Genomic DNA, 17,920 nt, shown 5'->3' with positions numbered 1-17,920 from the left:
GTGTCAAGAGACATATTTAAGATTAATGAAATAAAAAGTTATGTTAAAATATATTTGCATTCAAATGGCAAAATATGTTTTCATAATAAATTTAATTTAATATAATGTAGTAAATATTCCTTATTTCCTACTTCATTTATATAATAACATTCAATACTCAATATCTGTATTCTTGTTACTTGTCTTTATGTAAGTTTGCTTGCTGATAGTTGTTTAGGAAGAAATTGGTCAGAAAAAGTGATATATGTATATATAATTTTCCATCTGTATCTCTCAAGTTTTCATGTGTGTGTCTGTGTGTGTGTGTGTGTTCATATAACATCTAGGATTTTTAGCTGTATTTGTTGGAATGAACAGTGTTGGTCCAATATATATCGTCTTTGAGTGGGAAACTTTAAAAGAAGAAAATGTTCTGAATTACCAATAAAACTATCTAATACAGCTCTCAGCAACCATACATGTATATCTACCCAGTGCTGTGAATGAAACACTGAAAAAACCAGCCCCCTGGGATAAAATTATCGAGTCTGGAGAACAGAAAGAAAAAAGATTGAAGACAAGTGAACAGAGTCTAAATAACCTGTGGGACATCATCAATGAACTGATATACACATTGTAGAAGTCACAGAAGAAGAAGAAAAGAAAGAAGAGAATACAATATCTGAAAAAAAAATGGTTGAAAATTTCCAAAATTTGATGAAATATTTAATTTCAAATATCTAAGAAACTATATATATTCCAAGTATGGTGAACTCAGAGACCAACATTAACACACATTATAATCAAACATTCAAAAGACTAAGAGAGAACCCTGGGAGCAGAAAGAGGAAAGTGAGTCATCGCATACAAAGAATCCTCAATAAAATTATTAACAGATTTCTTAACACAACCTTTGGAGGCCAGAAGTCAAGGGTCTATATATTTAAACTAATAAAAGAGAAAAATATCTTAACCAAGAATCCTATATCCAATAAAAATGTTCTCCAAAAGTGAGGGGGAAATTAAGACATTCTCAGACAAAACTGAAAGAGTTTTTACCACTAGACCTGCGCTTGAGCTGGACACACTCAAGAGAGTCCTGCAGGGGTGAGATGAAAGGACATAAGGCAACAACACAAAGTCACCTGAAGAAATAAAAACAATTCACCAAATGTATGTTTACATTTTGTGGACAATTGTAAAGCCAGCATTTTTCTAACAATGGTTTGTAAGTCCATTTATTATATTCTACAAGATCCAAGAAATGAAAATCTTATTTAAAATTATTACTCTAAAAGCTAATACTATTATAACTGCGGTTTATAATTCAGTGTTTTGTTTAAAACACAACTTAAGAGAGTGTGTGCTTAGTCACTCAGTTGTGCCTGACTCTGCAACACCATGGACTGTGGGCTGCCAAGCTCCTCTGACCATGGGGATTCTCCAGGAAAGAATACTGGAGTGGGTTGCTATGCCCTCTTCCAGAAGATCTTCCCAACCCAGGGATCAAACCCAGGTCTCCCGCATTGCAGGAGGATTCCTTCCTGTCTGAGCCACCAGGGAAGGAAGCCCTTAAGAGACTACTGTGTTGGAAAGTTTCCTTTAGAGCACACCATGTATAAAGAGGGTGCCCCTGGTGGCTCACATGGTAAAGAATCTACCTACAGTGCAGGAAATCTGGCTTTAATCCTTGAGTCAGGAAGATCCCCTGGAGAAAGAAATGGCTACTCACTCCAGTATTCTTGCCTGGAGAATTCCATGGACAGAGGAGCCTGATGGGCTACAGTCCATGGGGGTCACAAAGAATTGGACACGACTGTTAACACATACATACACACGCACACACACACGGACACACAGGTAGCCAGCTCTGACCAACATGAAACTGACATTCACTTAGGGGTAGAAAACAGCAACCCACTCTAGTATTTTTGCCTGGAAAATTTCATGGACAGAGGAACCTGGTGGGCTACAGTTCATAGGGTTGCAAAAAAGTTGGACTCAACTGAACGTGAACAGATGAAGATGATGAATGTATAAAGATGAAACTTTGTGATATCAGCAACAAGAAGGGGTGAGGATAGAGCTGTAAAAGCGCATACTTACTGAAATTAAAAGTGACCATTCAAATCAGGACTGTGTGCTGGCACCATGCAGCTCTGATAAGGAGCTGCTCATCCAAAGTTTGAGTGACTCAGTGGGCCAGCTTGATTGGCAGTGAGAGTTTCTGCCTCTGCTAAGGGGAATAGCACATCATCATCTTTGAGGAACTCAGCAACTGCTCCTGTGAATCAAATCCAAGAAGCAATTTCTGATAATTAGGTAATGATTTTCTCAAAAACATTTTGTTCTTACAGTACAATGGTAAACATGCTTTTGCATGACATGAATGTTAATTACAAAGTTGTGGGATTGGACATGCTTGAATATAGAAGCCAGATTCAAGATGTTTTTTACAAAATGACCAGTGAAAGAAGTGTGCTAAAAATATTTGTCAATGGAACTTTTATTGAAAGTACAGTAGATACTTATAGGCTTCACAGAGAAATTGCTTCTACTATTTCATCAGCGTTATTTTTTTTAAAGTGTGAGGAAAGAATTTTTGTGATAGGTACTTATAACTTTGCTAGTAAAATGTCCACTATATAAAATTATAATGCCTCATAATGCACTTTAAGAATTTGTGAGTATTTTACATTTTAAAATTATCTTTATGAAAAAGCTGCATAAACAACGGATAAATATCTATGGAAACTAAAAAGCTTAATGTTGTAACTTTAAGATAATAATCCTCATGGCAACCATGAGATATAGAATATGCACAAAGGGAAAAGAGAATTAAAATATTCTACTACAAATAATGAGGAAAGCTCAAAAGAAAACAGCCATACAGGGAATGAGGGATTAAAAAGTAGCTGTAAAATATGTAGAAAGCAAATAGCAAAATAACAGTCCCTGGTTTTCAGCATACTTTAACTGTAAATGGAACAAATTATTTAATCAATAGATAGAGGTTGGCAGAATAGAAAAACACACATGATCCAACTATATGCTGTCTATAAGAGAGTCACTTCAGATCCAAATACAAACTTACCAAAAGTGAAAGAATGGAGAAAGATACCCCATGCAAACAGGAACTTAAAGGGAGCATGGTGGCTATACTAGCATTAAATAAAATAAACTTTAAATCAGAAAAACTTAAAAGGACAAAGAATTACATTATATATTATTAAGAAATTGAATAGAGCAGAAACAAAAGACAATTATAAACATTTATTTACACACAACAAAAAACCATCAGAATACAGGAAATAAAATTTGACAGAATCTAAGAAGAAATAGCTCTACAGTAATAGTTGAAGATATTAATAACTCACTGGGTTTCCCTGGTGGTTCAGATGGTAAAGAATCTGCCTGCAATGTAGGAGACCTGGGTTTGATCCCTGGGTTGGGAAGACTCCCTGGAAGAGGGCATGGCAACCCTCTCCAATATTCTTACCTGGAGAATCCCCATGGACAGAAGAGCTTGCCAAGCTAGTCTGTAGAGTCACAAAGAGTCAGACATGACTGAGTGACTAAGCACAGCACAGCAATAACTCACTATCGACAATAGATAGCAAAACCAGATAGAAAAGAAGTAAAAAATAGAAGACTTAAACAGCACAATAAATCAACCATATATAACAGACACATATAGAACACTTTATCTAATGACAAGAATATACACCTTCTTCTCAGGTGCACATGGGATGTTTTGGGGGACAGAACATATATTAGGTCATAATGTGAGCCTTAAGAGATTTTAAAAGCTATCATACAAAGTAATTCTCCAATCCAATGGGATCGAGTTATAAATCAGTAAGAGAAGGAAAAGTGCAAATTTAACAAAATATGCAAATTAAACAATATTTTTTAAATAAATGGATCAAAGGAAAATTCATAAGGGAAATTAAAAAGCACAGATGAATGAAATTAAGCTACACCATAATGAAACTTGTAAGATGAAGCTAGTACTAAAACTAGTACTAAAGGGAAATGGATAGCTATACAGCTTACATTAGAAGAAGCAAGAAAATTCTCAAATCAGAAAGCTAATTTTAAAACTTAAGGAACTAGAAAAAAGAAAACTAAACCCAAAGCTAGTAGAAGGAAATAAATGATAATGATTAGAGCAGAGATAAATGAAATAGAATAAAATAACTATAAAAAATTGTCAATGAACCCAAAAGTCAGTTCTTCAAAAAGGTCAACAAAATTGACAAACCTTTAGCTCTTTAAATAAGAAAAAGAGAAGACTCAAATTACTAAAATCAGAAATAAAAGTGGACATATTACTACCATTTTTACAGAAATAAAAAGAATTGTAAGAGAGTATTATGAATAATTGCATGCTGAAAACATTAGATAAATTATATGAAGTGGACAAATTTCTAGAAACAAAACCTACAAAGACCAAATTATGAAGATGCAGGAAATCTGAATAGACCTAGGAAGGAGGCAGAAGCTAGGAAGGAGGCAGAATCAGTATCTGCATGTCACTCAACAAAGAAAATCTCTGGATCTTCCATGGTGACTTCTATCAAACATTTAAAGTGGGACTAATAACAATCCTTCTCAGTTTTTGCCAAAATATTACAGAGAAGAGATCACTTTCTAACTCATTCTATGAAACTAGAATTACCCTGGTACCAAAGGCAAATTCAAGGAAAAGAAAATTATATACTAATATCTTAAAGAACCCTTCTGCCAATGCAGGAGACATAAGAGACCTGTGTTCAATTTCTGGATCAGGAAGATCCCCTAGAGGAGACCATGGCAATCCACTCCAGTTTTCTTGCCTGGAGAATCCCATAGACAGAGGAGCCTGGTAGATTATAGGCCACGGCGTCTCAAAGAACTGGACACCACTGAGCAACTAACACACACACACACGTGTCCTTTATGAATATTGATGCAAAAATCCTCAATCTAAAAAAAAAAAAGTGAAAGTGAAAGGTCTTCTCTTGAGGCTCAGATGGTAAAAAAATCTGCCTGCAATGTGGGAGACCCAGGTTCAGTCCCTGGATCAGGAAGATTCCCTGGAGAAGGGAATGGCTACCCACTCCAGTATTCTTGCCTGGAGAATTCCATGAACAGAGGAGCCTGGCAGACTACAAGAAAAAAGAAAATTATATCCCATATTCTTTATGAACATTAATGCAAAAAGCCTCAATAAAATATTACCAACTGAATTCAACACCACTCATTTTTAAATGATTATACACTATGACCAAGGGGAACTTATTCCTGGAATGCAAGGATGGGGTTCAATATATGAAAATTTATCAATGTAATATAGTACATTAAGAAAATAAAGGGAAAAGCTCACATGATTATTTCCATTTGACAAAATTCAACACTTTTTCGTGATAAAACCATTCAGTGAACTAGAAATAGAAGGGAGTTACCTTAACATAATAAAAGCCACCAATGAGAATGCACAGCAAACATTATACTCAACAGTAAAAGATGAAAAGTATTTCTTTTAAAATCAATAAAAATGCAAAAGTGCCCACCTTTGACACTGTACTCGACAAATTCTGGAAGTTCTAACCAGAGCAATTAAAAAAGGAATAGAAGACATCCAAATTGGAAAGGAAGAAGTAAAATTATTTTTCTTTCCAGATGATATAATTTAATATGTAAAAAACACTAAAGATTATTCATATACACAAACTATTAGAACTAATGAATGAATCCAGCAAAGTAGCAGGAGACAAAATCAGTTGCATTTGTTTACACTACAATGAATAACCTGGAAGGAAATTTTGAACATAATTTTATTAACAATAGCATTAAAAAGAATAAAATATTTAGGAATTTCTTTAACCTAGAAGTAAAAGAGTTGCTTAATAAGAACAATAAAATGCTTTAAGAAATTTTAAAAGACATAAATAAGTGGAAATATCTCTTTTTCATGGATGGGAAGATTTAATATTGTCAAGATGTCAATACTACCGAAAATAATCTACAGATTCAATTCAATTTCTATCAATACCCAAAGATGTTTTCTTCAGAAATAGGAAAACTCATTCTGAAACTCACATGTCTTACCATAACCATGACAGCCTCAAAAAGGAAGAATAACATTGGAGGATTCCCTCCGAAGTTCAAAACTTACTACAGAGCTGCAGTAATCAAAATGTGTGGAACCGGCATAAATACCAACATACAAGCCAATGGACTCGACTAGACAGTCTAGAAATAAATCCCCACATATATGTGCAAATGATTTTTGACAAGAGTTCTAAGACTACTTAAAGGGGAAAGGTTAATCTTTTCAACAAATAGTTCAGGGAAAACTACATACCAGACCAGTATTTTATTTTTGAATCATTCTAACCAGATAATTACTCTGTAGGCAACAATTTATTTCTGTCCTGGGTTCTAGAAAAATGTAATAAATTAGCAATTTCCAAAGGTTTCCTTCAGTCAGTCCATTTTCATGTCTGCTCTGGTCCTCTTTACCACTTTGTTAACATGCCTTCCTGTCTCTGACGGCCAATGCTGTACCAAGAGTTCCAGAAGGACCACCACTAGGGAAACTTTCATGAATGCTGAGATCCTCTCATTATTGCATAAAGAGAGTATACCCTGAACTCCAGAGAGAGAGGATAGGTAGCTATGAATGGCTCTTTCAGTATTAATCCATTTAAACATCTCCTATATTCCTGAGCCTTTGGATTCATTCCTCTACACTGTACCAGAGAATTCTGCATCCTCAGTTGCATTTAGTGTAGGTTATATTTTGTTCAAGTGCCATTCAAGCAACAGAGTAAGAATTACATCCACTTGCTTCTTATTCAAATCATGAATCAATCACTTATAATTGTATGCCTATCAATATAATCAACCTGATCAAATTATGTTATTTCCTTCTTTGTCTGACACTTACAGAATTGATTCTCACATATATTTCTCAAGTTTCTGTTAGCAATCAAATGTTAAGCAATTTTTCATTGAATAAGCTACAGTGCATTTGGGGGAACACTAGATGTGCCTCTAACTATGAAACTCAAGTTCATGACAAGGTAGAGGAGATGAGTCTTAAGGGGACTTGGAATAACTAAGACAAAGTAGGCAGGTTTTTTCAGACAGGATAAGTAAAGGATAACTTTCCTGATAAGAAATGTTAGTGAATGGGATATGGGGAAAGGGCACCAAGATACTCAGATTTTTAAAATCCACTAAGAAGCTCCAATTAAAACACTGAAGATATTGATCTTTCCCAATCAATGCTCCAAACTGCACTGTAATTCAGGAACATACAGGATCAGACTTCGGGTCTATATTTTGAATATTTTAGTCCTTTGGCTAGAAAGTTTAAAAAAATTCTTTCAAGGTCAAATGTATATGTCCTCTACTTCCTTGCACATGCCTTAAGCAGAGATTATAGGCTTGTATTTTCCATCTTCACTCTATAAACTCTTCAGTGAAGCCAGAAGCAGCTAGATATAGTTCTCATTATGGCAATGCTCTATTGCTCCTGCCACTTAGACTATCAAACAGTGCATACAGCAAGCACTTCACTACACACCAGCTGTAACAGATAAGTAACAGTATTGCCACTGCAACACAGTATCAGTATCCTGTTTTCCACTGGCAGTGATTTCATCCCTGTTTTTAAATATAAAAGCATCAAATAATAAATCCCAGAATCCTTAACTGGTTTCATGAAACTACTTATGATAATAAAATTCTCAGTTTGTGTTTGGTGAGGATGATGGTAACCATTCTAGATATTTCAAGTGGAAAAAGATTTAACACAGTAAAACAGATATTTTTTAAAAACTGATGAAAAGGCTAGATGTTTCAAGATTCAGGAAAATCTGATGTGGCTCTCCGATTTGCCACTAACAGTTAGGACGTCATGATGATTCATAAACCAAAAAAAAAATTTTTGGCCACAAAATACATCTGGCTCCAGATATTAGGCAGATTTTCAAAAAAACTTTCAGAAACTCCAGGAAAAATTTCATGTCTGATAGAGCTCATATTTGTGCTTGCTTCTACTAGAGAAATTATAATAAGACTTCCTTCTTCCAATTCTTCTTTCTCTAATTTCTTTTATTTGTTGATCCTGCTGCTCAGTCACTCTGTCATGCTGATTCTTTGTGACCCCTTGGATGGCCGTATGCCAGGTTCCTCCACTATCCTCCAGTATCTCCACTGTCCTCCACTATCTCCCAGAGTTTGCTCAAATTCCTGTTCATTGAGTTGGTGATGCTATCTAACCATCTCACCCTTTGTCGCCCCCTTCTCCTTTTGCCTTCAATCTTTCCCAGCATCAGGGTCTATTCCAATGGGTCACCTCTTCCTATCAGGTGACCAAAGTGTTAGAGCTTCAACTTTAGCATCAGTCCTAATGAATATTCAGGGTTGATTTCCTTTAGGATTGACTGGTATGATCTTCTTGCAGTCCAAGGAACCCTCAAGAGTCTTCTCCAAGACCACAGTTTGAAAGCATCAATTCTTTGGCACTCAGCCTTCTTTATGGTCCAACTCTCACATCCATACATGACTACTGGAAAAATAACAGCTTTGACTATACGGACCTGTCTTGGCAAGACAATGTCTCTGCTTTTTAATTCACTGCCTAGGTTCGTCATAGCTTCCTTCCAAGGGCAAACATCCTTTACTGTCACAACTGCCGTCACTATCTGCAGTGACTTTGGATTCTAAGGAAATAAAATCTGTCACTGCTTCCAATTTTCCCCTTCTATTTGTCATGGAGTAATGGGACCAGATGCCATGATCTTAGTTTCTTTCAAGTTGAGTTTCAAGCTAATTTTTTCACTCTCCTCTTTCACTATCATCAAGAGGCTCTTTAGTTCTTCTTCACTTTCTGCTGTTAGAGTATTATCATCTGCATACCTGAGGTTGTTAATATTTCTCCTAGCAATTTTGATTCAGGCTTGCGATTCATCCAGTCCAGGATTTTGCATGATGTACTCTGCATAGAAATTAAAAAGAAGGGTGACAATATACAGCCTTTTGATACTAGTTTCCCAATTTTGAACCAGTTAGCTGTTCCATGCCTGGTTCTAACCGCTGCTCCTTGACCTGCATACAGCCATCTCTTTAAGAACTTTTCACAATACATTGTGATCTACACAGTCAAAGGCTTTGGTGTAGTCAATGAAGAAGTAATTTTTTTTTTGAATCCCCTTGCTTACTCCATCATCCAATGAATGTTGCCAATTGGATCTCTGGTTCTTCTGCTTTTTCTATACCCAGCTTGTACATCTGGAAATTCTTGGTTCACATACTGCTGAAGCCTTGCTTGAAGGATTTTGAGCATAGAATGTGAAATGAGTGCATTTATGGTATTTTGAACATTCTTCAGCATTACTGTCTCTTATTTTCAAATCCTAAACCTTGGTAGAGATTCAGACTCTTGGTAGTGATTATAGGGAAAAACAAATTATGGACTTCCAGCTGGAGAACACTGAAAAATAGAAAGTTGTGCTGAGAAGGTGTATTGCTTTTAATTTCTGCTTGATTGGGTTAATAGTTATTCACAGGGCAGATTAAGACTTGCTTATGGAAGATTCTGTATGCCACCTTGAAAAATTAAGATCTTCCAATCTTAGGTTTCCAAGTAACACCTGATGTTTCTAAAATAAGGAAAAGTGAGATCAGATTACTTTAGGAAGATATCCTGAATTACAGAATGAAAATAAACTAGAAAGATAAGATACTGGAAGCAAACAAATTGCTGAAAAGACTATTGTAATATTCCAGGGAAAAGAGATGATGAAGGCTCAATTAAATAAAGTAACTATAGAGTTTAAAAGAAGGGATGATTATAAGGTATTTCAACATAAAATTAACTTAAATTAGTAATTGAATAAGTTTCCCCCCTTTTCCTATACCACCTTCTGCTTTTTCACACCTATATCCCAATCAATTACTGCTACAACATATATTCTTCCCATTTCTTAAATATATTCCCTACATCTATATCTATAGCTACTGTCTGTATAGAATCTCTCATCATCTCCCATCAGGATGACTCAGGCACCTCCTACAAAAGAGACAAACAAATGAATCACTCCTCAGAGCAAAACACTTCAATGGTTTCACATGGTCTAAAGGGAAAAAAAAAATCCAAGCTCTTTGATAGAATAGGATGCACATATAATACCTTTATTAGAACAGCATTCTGTCCTCCTCTATTTGTGGGCATCATTTTCCCATCCTCTAGAAGAGACTTATCTTCCTGATTTCCATATGATTTTGATCAATGTCATCAATTACTTTATGATCAGAGAGGTTTCTGGGAAGAGAGTATGGCAACCCACTCCAGTATTCTTGCCCGGAGAATCTCCATGGACAGAGGAGCCTGGCAGGCTACAGTCCATAGGGTTGCAAGAGTCAGACATGACTGAAGCAACTTAGCACACATGTACACAGAGAGATTCGTTATATAAGAAAAACAGAGCCAGTCATATTGTGCCCCTTCTTGACCTCAGAGATATATCCAGGTATTGGCATTTGCACTTCATGACAAATAGATGGGAAAACAATGGAAACAATGACAGACTTTATTTTCTTGGGCTCCAAAATGACTGCAGATGGTGACTGCAGCCATGAAATGAAAAGACTCTTGTTCCTTGGAAGAGAAATTATGATAAACCTAGACAGCATATTAAGAAGCAAAGACTTTACTTTGCCTGCAAAGTTCCATATAGTCAAAGCTATGGTTTTTCCATAGTTTTGGATGTGAGAGTTGGATAATAAAAATGGCTTTAAAAGGGGGGGTGGGTTGCTGAGTGCCCCTTATGTATGGATGTGAGAATTGGATAATAAAAAAGGCTTAAAAAAAAAAAGTAGGGAGGGCTGAGCGTCTTCAAATTGTGGTGCTGGAGAAGACTCTTGAGAGTCCCTTCGACTGCAAGGAAATCAAACCAGTCAGTCCTAAAGGAAATCAACCCCAAATATTCATGGGAAGGACTGATGCTGAAGCTGAAGCTCCAATACTTAGCCCACCTGATTCGAAGAACTGACTCATTGGAAAAGACCCTAATGCTGGAAAAGATTGAAAGCAGGAGGAGATGGGGATGATAGAAGATTAGATGGTTGAATGGCATCACCAACTCAATGGACATGAGTTTGAGCAAGCTCTGGGAGAGGGTGAAGGACAGGGAAGCCTGGTGTCTTGCAGTCCATGGGGTCTCAGAGTCAGACACGACTTAGCAACTGAACAACAGCTGGCATATGGCTCAAATAGATCTAATCAATGTCTCTACCTAATTTTTTTTTTTTCCCTAGCTGGAACTTCTGTGGAACACTCTCTTACTCTTGGAATATCTTAACCGTCTGATGTTATTCTGCATTTTGAGAATATGAAACAAAAATACAAGAAACTGTAAATTTAAAGCAGAGAAGGCAATGGCACCCCACTCCAGTACTCTTGCCTGGAAAATCCATGGACAGAGGAGCCTAGTAGGCTGCAGTCCACGGGGTCGCTAAGAGTCGGGAACGACTGAGCGACTTCACTTTCACTTTTCACTTTCATGCATTGGAGAAGGAAATGGCAACCCACTCCAGTGTTCTTGCCTGGAGAATCCCAGGGACAGGGAAGCCTGGTGGGCTGCTGTCTCTGGGGTCGCACAGAGTCGGACACGACTGAAGCGACCTAGCAGCAGCAGCAGTAAATTTAAAGAAGGAACTTCTATCCTTGGTTTGAGCTATACTAGGAAGTTTGTGATTTTCAACGTTTGAATAAGAGCAAAAAGTCTCTTTTTTACTTACGACTGTTTGAATTAAAATTCTGCATCATATAATGGAAGAAAAAGGAGAGGAGAAAAAAAACACTGATTAATACTAGCCGAAACACCTGCACGTCAGTGATCTGGATAGGCAGTTTCATGTTTTCTGACTTTATATATTTTGCCCTTTTCTCAAAAATTCTTTCCATTCCTTATCTAGATTCATTCTATATTTCTTTTAATAATGTGCTCAAGTCTCATCTTCCATTAATCCTTCTCAAACTTTTCTTTCCAAGCACATTCCCTGTGTGTATTTCTATCACAATCCCTGCCATATTATAATTTACCCACATTTATATATGAATATTCCATCCAACTAGGAGTCCTTTGAAAGGAAAGACCATCTTATATTTATCTATTTATTACTGTATAGGAGACTAAGTTTTGCTCAATACAAGCTTACTGAATAAATGCTGCTGCTTAGTCACTAAATCATGTCCAACTCTTTGAGACTCCATGAACTGTAGCCTGCTAGTCTCCTCTGTCCATGAGATTTCCCAAGCAAAAATACTGGAGTGGGTTGCTATTTCCTTCTCCAGGGGATCTTCTCGAAACCAAGAGATCAAACTTGTGTCTCTTGCATTTGCAGGTGGATTCTTTATCACTGAGCCAACAGGGAAGCCCTAAATAAAGTGGGATAATTCATATCCATGAGAAAATATTATTTTTCCCTTATTACTTCTAAGATAGAATTTTATTATTTTTAATCATAATAGATATTTGTTGCATAATACTTGCTGTCATTTATCTACACATTATATAAGAATCAAAAAATAAATGAATTAACATGAATATCTGCATCAGCACATTAACCCAGGCATATGGCCAACACTTTTTTCGATTTTTCCTCAGTTCTTTTCTTGTATATTGATATTTACAGAAAAAAAGCCCTATATGTGACTGACAATATGATATATTTGCCAGTGTGAGGTCATGGAAAATGAAAGACCAAAAGATAGCACATAGTAGCACTGAATATCATTTGATTCAATTTTATTCAGTTCAATTAAACATTCAGTTTACATCACCTTAACAGCAGGCATTGAACATCTGCTACAAGAAATGAAGTTTGTTAGACACTATAGAAGATACAAATATAGGAAATTGTTTACAAAAAAAATGTGAAGTTTAGTGAAGCATGGAGGAAAAGAGTGTACACTTTGGGACCTACGTCTTAAAAAGTTCAATATTGAAACACTAGAATCTTTTAGATTAACATGATGTTGCAATGGATCATTAATAAATTCAACCAACAGCTGGTCAGGTCTTTATGAACTTTGAAATTATGCCTTTGATACTATAAAGAAGTGTATAACAATTAAGTCTACACATGTAAATATAGTGTTGCCATTAATCCAGCAATTCATTTTATATCAGATTTGTGACAAACAAATTGAGCAGGGACTTTTACACCAGTGTGTACTTATTTTGTGGCTGTCTCCCACTGTTTTGGCAAGACCTTCAAATGTTTTCTTGCTCCATCATCTTCCAGCAGGAAAGCCAACAGCTGTGGCCAAGGCAACAATTTTGGCAATATTAATGCCCAGATGACAACCTCTGGATTATCTCTCTCTCCAGCAGTAGCAGTGACATCTGGGCCACTTTCCACACTTGAGAACATCTTGGCTGAACTCCACACATACAGCTGCTGCCGAGCCATCAGAAATAGGCTCGAAGTAGGGAAATGGCAATTTGAGAGACAATCGTTCTCTGGTTAGGACACTATTCATGTTGTTTAAGTGTGAATGCATAATTACTCTGTGTGCTTTGTGAATAGATTTAAGGCTATAGTTTGTTTGTTTTAAAAAATAGAGAATTAAATACACTCATGTCTCCAGTGCACTGTATTTAGTTATGTCTATATATTCCAGTTTTGCATATATCTGTGTACATATGCAAACATACCATCATCAGTCAACCTTTCAGACAATTTAGCTTTTGAGAGCTTTTGACTCTTACGGGATGTGACAACTTCCTTTATGAATTTCTTTGGTACATGGTGGTGGTGGTTCCAACTGTTACAATCCCACGGACTGTAGATTGCCAGATTCCTATCCATGGGATTCTCTAGGCAAGAACACTAAAGTGGCCATTTCTTTCTCCAAAGGATCTTTCTGACCTAGGGATCAAACCCAGGTCTCCTGCATTGCAGGCAGATTCTTTACTGACTGAGCCACCAGGGAAGCCTGCTTTGGTGCATAAATACTGTATATTTACTGCTAAACCATACATGTTTTGAGAAAATAACATGCAAAGATGCAAATTACTTAAACGCAGCACTACTATTATTGAGTAGATTATAATCCTGCCACTGGGGAAAAACATAAGAAATTCAAAAGAACTGATAAACTAAACAGCATCTCAGCATACGCATTCCTTGAAAACCTTGAGGTGCATCGTTTCTTTATTTTTAAATATTTATTTTTCAATATTCATTTATTTACTTGATGTCTTGATTGCAGCACACAGCATCTTTTCTTTGTGGCATGCAGGCTTACTTTCCCCAACGCACATGGGATCTTGGTTCCTCCACCAACCATATCAAACCTATGTCCCCTGCATTGGCAGACAGGATTCTTAACCAGTGGACAACCAGGGAAGTCCTCACATCATTTATGCTTAATTATAGCATCAATAACTACTTATCCATCAAGAGTTGTGCAACTAACTACACATGTTTTTATCTTCCTTAATTTCTTATAAACCTGTGAAGTAGATACTCCCATTTCATGGATAAGATAAAGAAAGCCCAGAGAAATCAAAGGTAACATAACTCATAAGTGGTGGAGCTAGATTTCAAACCTCCACCTGCTTTCAAAGATCACTATCTTTATCTCTGTTCCTCCCCTACAGCACCTAGAACAGTTGTTTTCCAATCATTACATTTTCTGAAATACATTTCATAAAGAGTCGGTTGTATATAAATACAAAAGCAAGACCTATAGAAGAAGGATTTCCAATTTGAATAGGGTAAATTATTAAGAAATAATAGAAAAAATGGGGACAGGACATTTGTAATTGATAATTTGTCATTAGATAACTGAAAGTTGACAAGGCAGATTAGCAAGATGATGGGCTTGTCTGCAATCACAGTGCCAAAGTGATATTTTGATGTCGCTTTGTAGTAGTATCAAATGTAGTGCTGAGTAAGCCCTCTGAATTATCTTTATTTGGTAGCAATATTTTATTCTAAAGTTTGCAATTCCTCACAACTATTGTTTACAAATCATCTTTTTCCACTTCTCTAGTTCCAGCAAAATGTGAGTATTCCACTTAATAAGCTCCAATGCAGTCGGATGTGAAGTTGTTTCTCCCTCTACTTTTTCAAGTCACTTTTGGTTTATAAGAATATTTCTTAAATAATTAAATTATTTTTTATTAAATTCAGTCACTTAAGAAATCTGAGGGGAAAATTAATGACATAGATTATTGGATAGTTTTTACTTCACCAATAGAAAATACTCCTTAATTTCAAAAAAATATTATTTTAAATAAAAGTACTAAATAATTTGGATTTTTAAGATGATATCAGATGATATAGTGTTAATTTAAGTCAAAAAAGAGAATAGTACATGAAATTAATAAAGATTAAACAATTATATTAAAAAAAAATCCCAATGTATTTAAAGTTCAGGCTCAGTTTCTAAGTTGTGTCCAACTCTCTTGCAACCCCATGGAGTTTAGCCCACCAAGCTCCTGCATCCATGGGATTTCTCAGGCGACAATATTGGAGTGGATTGTCATTTCTTTCTGCATGGGATCTTCCCAACCCAGGGATCAAACTCACTTCTCCTGCATTGGCAGGAGGATTCTTTACCACTGAGCCACCTAAGACAATTTAAAAGCACTTACTTTATCTTTTTTAAACTGTCTGTGTTTTCAAGGTCTCACATCCCAACAGGTACAATTAGCTCACTGAGGATAGTTAGCACTTTGGCTGCATGCAGACTTGACTATGCTACAGCCTTCAAGCTCAAGGTTTTTATCAACACTTGCTTTGCCTGTCTTGGTCCCCAAATCTCTCTGCTAAATATCTGGTGGGTCTCCTGGTCTGCCACTCATCCCAACTAGTATCAAAAGTACAAGCTAGCTAGGCTGTTGTTTTCATTTAGTTGCTGAGTTGTGTCTGATTCTTTTGTAACCCCATGGACTGTAGCCCACCAGGCTCTTCTGTCCGTGGGATTCCCAGGCAAGAATACTGGCGTGGGTAGCCATTTCCTTCTCCTGGGAGTTCTTCCTTACCCAGGGATGGAACCTTCATCTCCTGTTTTGCAGACAGATTCTTTATCACTGAGCCACCAAAGCTGGGCTATTGTTGGTCTTCCCTAACTTTCTGCCACTGAAATCTCTATGTGTTTTAACATCTTTGCAGGTCCCAGCATTTCCAGCATTCTTCTCCAAATAAAAGCAGTCCCCACTCATCATCTTTGCATCACTTTTGTGTCACTGAACTGAGGTGACTAAAGAGTCGTCCCACTGTTACTACTGAGATTCAGTAGATTTTCTTGAGTCAACACTTTCCATTTTGCTATATGACTTCCATTGATTTTCCTCTTTAAAAGGCTATTCTTTAATAATTTCATGTGACTTATCATTTCATTTTGGGAAAATGATTTGGAGAAAGGATTAATCTTATACATTCATTCTGAAAATTCTATCCTCTCTATTTCATCTATTTTCCATTCACTCATTCCTTCCTACCTTCTTTTGGGCTATTTGAGCATCTTCAGTGTGCTTATTATTTTTTTTTAATATAGTTTTGCATATTTTTTTCAACAATTGTTCTTGAGATTGCAATAATTATTTAACTTTTCAGTCTATTTGGAATCAATTTTTTAGTACCTCAAGTGAAACATAGAAGACTTACCACAATATAGATCTCTTTATTCTACCCATTTTGTGTACTTATATAAAATATTGATATGCATTGAATTTCATCAGACAATTTTATGGTTTTTGTTCTCAACCATAACACACATAATAAGGAAATATGAAAGAAAAGACACTTTCATTTTATTTCCTGTACACTTATTATTTCAGTTGCTATTCTTTCATTTCTAATATTTTAAGTAGATTTTGGTAGCATTATCTTTCTGTCTGAAATAATTATTTAAGCAATTACTTGAGAGTATGTCTACTGACCAAAAAATTCTCTAAGATTTTCTACACTTGAGAATGATTTTATGTTGTTTCACTCCTGAAAGATATAGATATAGGATATAGAATTCTGGGCAGTTACTTTCTTGAAAGAAAGTGCTGAAGTACTTTGCAAATGTTTGTCCACTTAATTCTGGCCTCTGTGGCTTCTGATGAGACATTCATAGTCATTCATGTCATTTCCTTCATGTGAATAATGTCCCATTTTCCTCTGACTGCTTTCAAGATACATTTCTTGTCTTCAGTTTTCAGTAGTTTGACTATTATCTAACTGGGAATGGATGTCTTCTTGATTCACTGAGCTTCTTGAATCTGTAGGTTTACATCATTCACTAAATTTTGGAAATGTTCAGCCTCTTCATTTCTTTTTCTTTTTGTCACTGAACACTTCTTTCTTTCTGAGATTGTGAAGACATGAATGTGAGAACATTCAATATGGCCCCAGAGGTCTCTGAAGTTCATTTCATTTTTTTCAATCTTTTTTTTTTCTATTTTGTTCAAATTAGATAATTTCCATTATATACATCTTCAAATTCACTCTTTCCTTAGTCGTTTCCATTTGTCTGTTGAGTCCAACCAGAGACCTTATTCCAGTTACTATACAGTTAAATTGAAGTATTTCTATTGGCTTCCAATACTTGGAACTTCTTCAATGATATTTCTACTTTTCCATTCATTCCAAAAGGGTCACATTACCTACTGGAGTATTTTTGTAATCAGATCAGATCAGATCAGATCAGTCGCTCAGTCGTGTCCGACTCTTTGTGACCCCATGAATCGCAGCACGCCAGGCCTCCCCATCCATCACCAACTCCCGGAGTTCACTGAGACTCATGTCCATCGAGTCAGTGATGCCATAACTGCTTTTTAATGTCTATGCCAGGTAATTTCAATATATTTGTCATTTCAGCTTTGACATCTGTTGAATGTCTTTTACTAGAGAAGTATGTCAAGGCTGTATATTGTCACCT

General features: G+C 36.1%; 1 protein-coding gene across 1 annotated transcript in view; it reads right to left on the bottom strand.

The window, feature by feature from the left end:
• LOC102390689 (alpha-2-macroglobulin-like) overlaps nt 1-13,413 on the bottom strand; it is a 67,094-nt gene extending 53,681 nt beyond the window's left edge. Inside the window, exon 1 of the mRNA XM_045162758.1 lies at nt 13,252-13,413. Coding sequence (XP_045018693.1) covers nt 13,252-13,413 — 162 coding nt within the window. The remainder of the gene's footprint in view (nt 1-13,251) is intronic.
• Nucleotides 13,414-17,920: the final 4,507 nt, after the last annotated feature.

Source organism: Bubalus bubalis, chromosome 15 (assembly GCF_019923935.1).
Source record: "Bubalus bubalis isolate 160015118507 breed Murrah chromosome 15, NDDB_SH_1, whole genome shotgun sequence".
Taxonomy (NCBI): Eukaryota; Metazoa; Chordata; class Mammalia; order Artiodactyla; family Bovidae; genus Bubalus; species Bubalus bubalis.
This window is presented reverse-complemented; position numbering and strand designations above follow the sequence as displayed.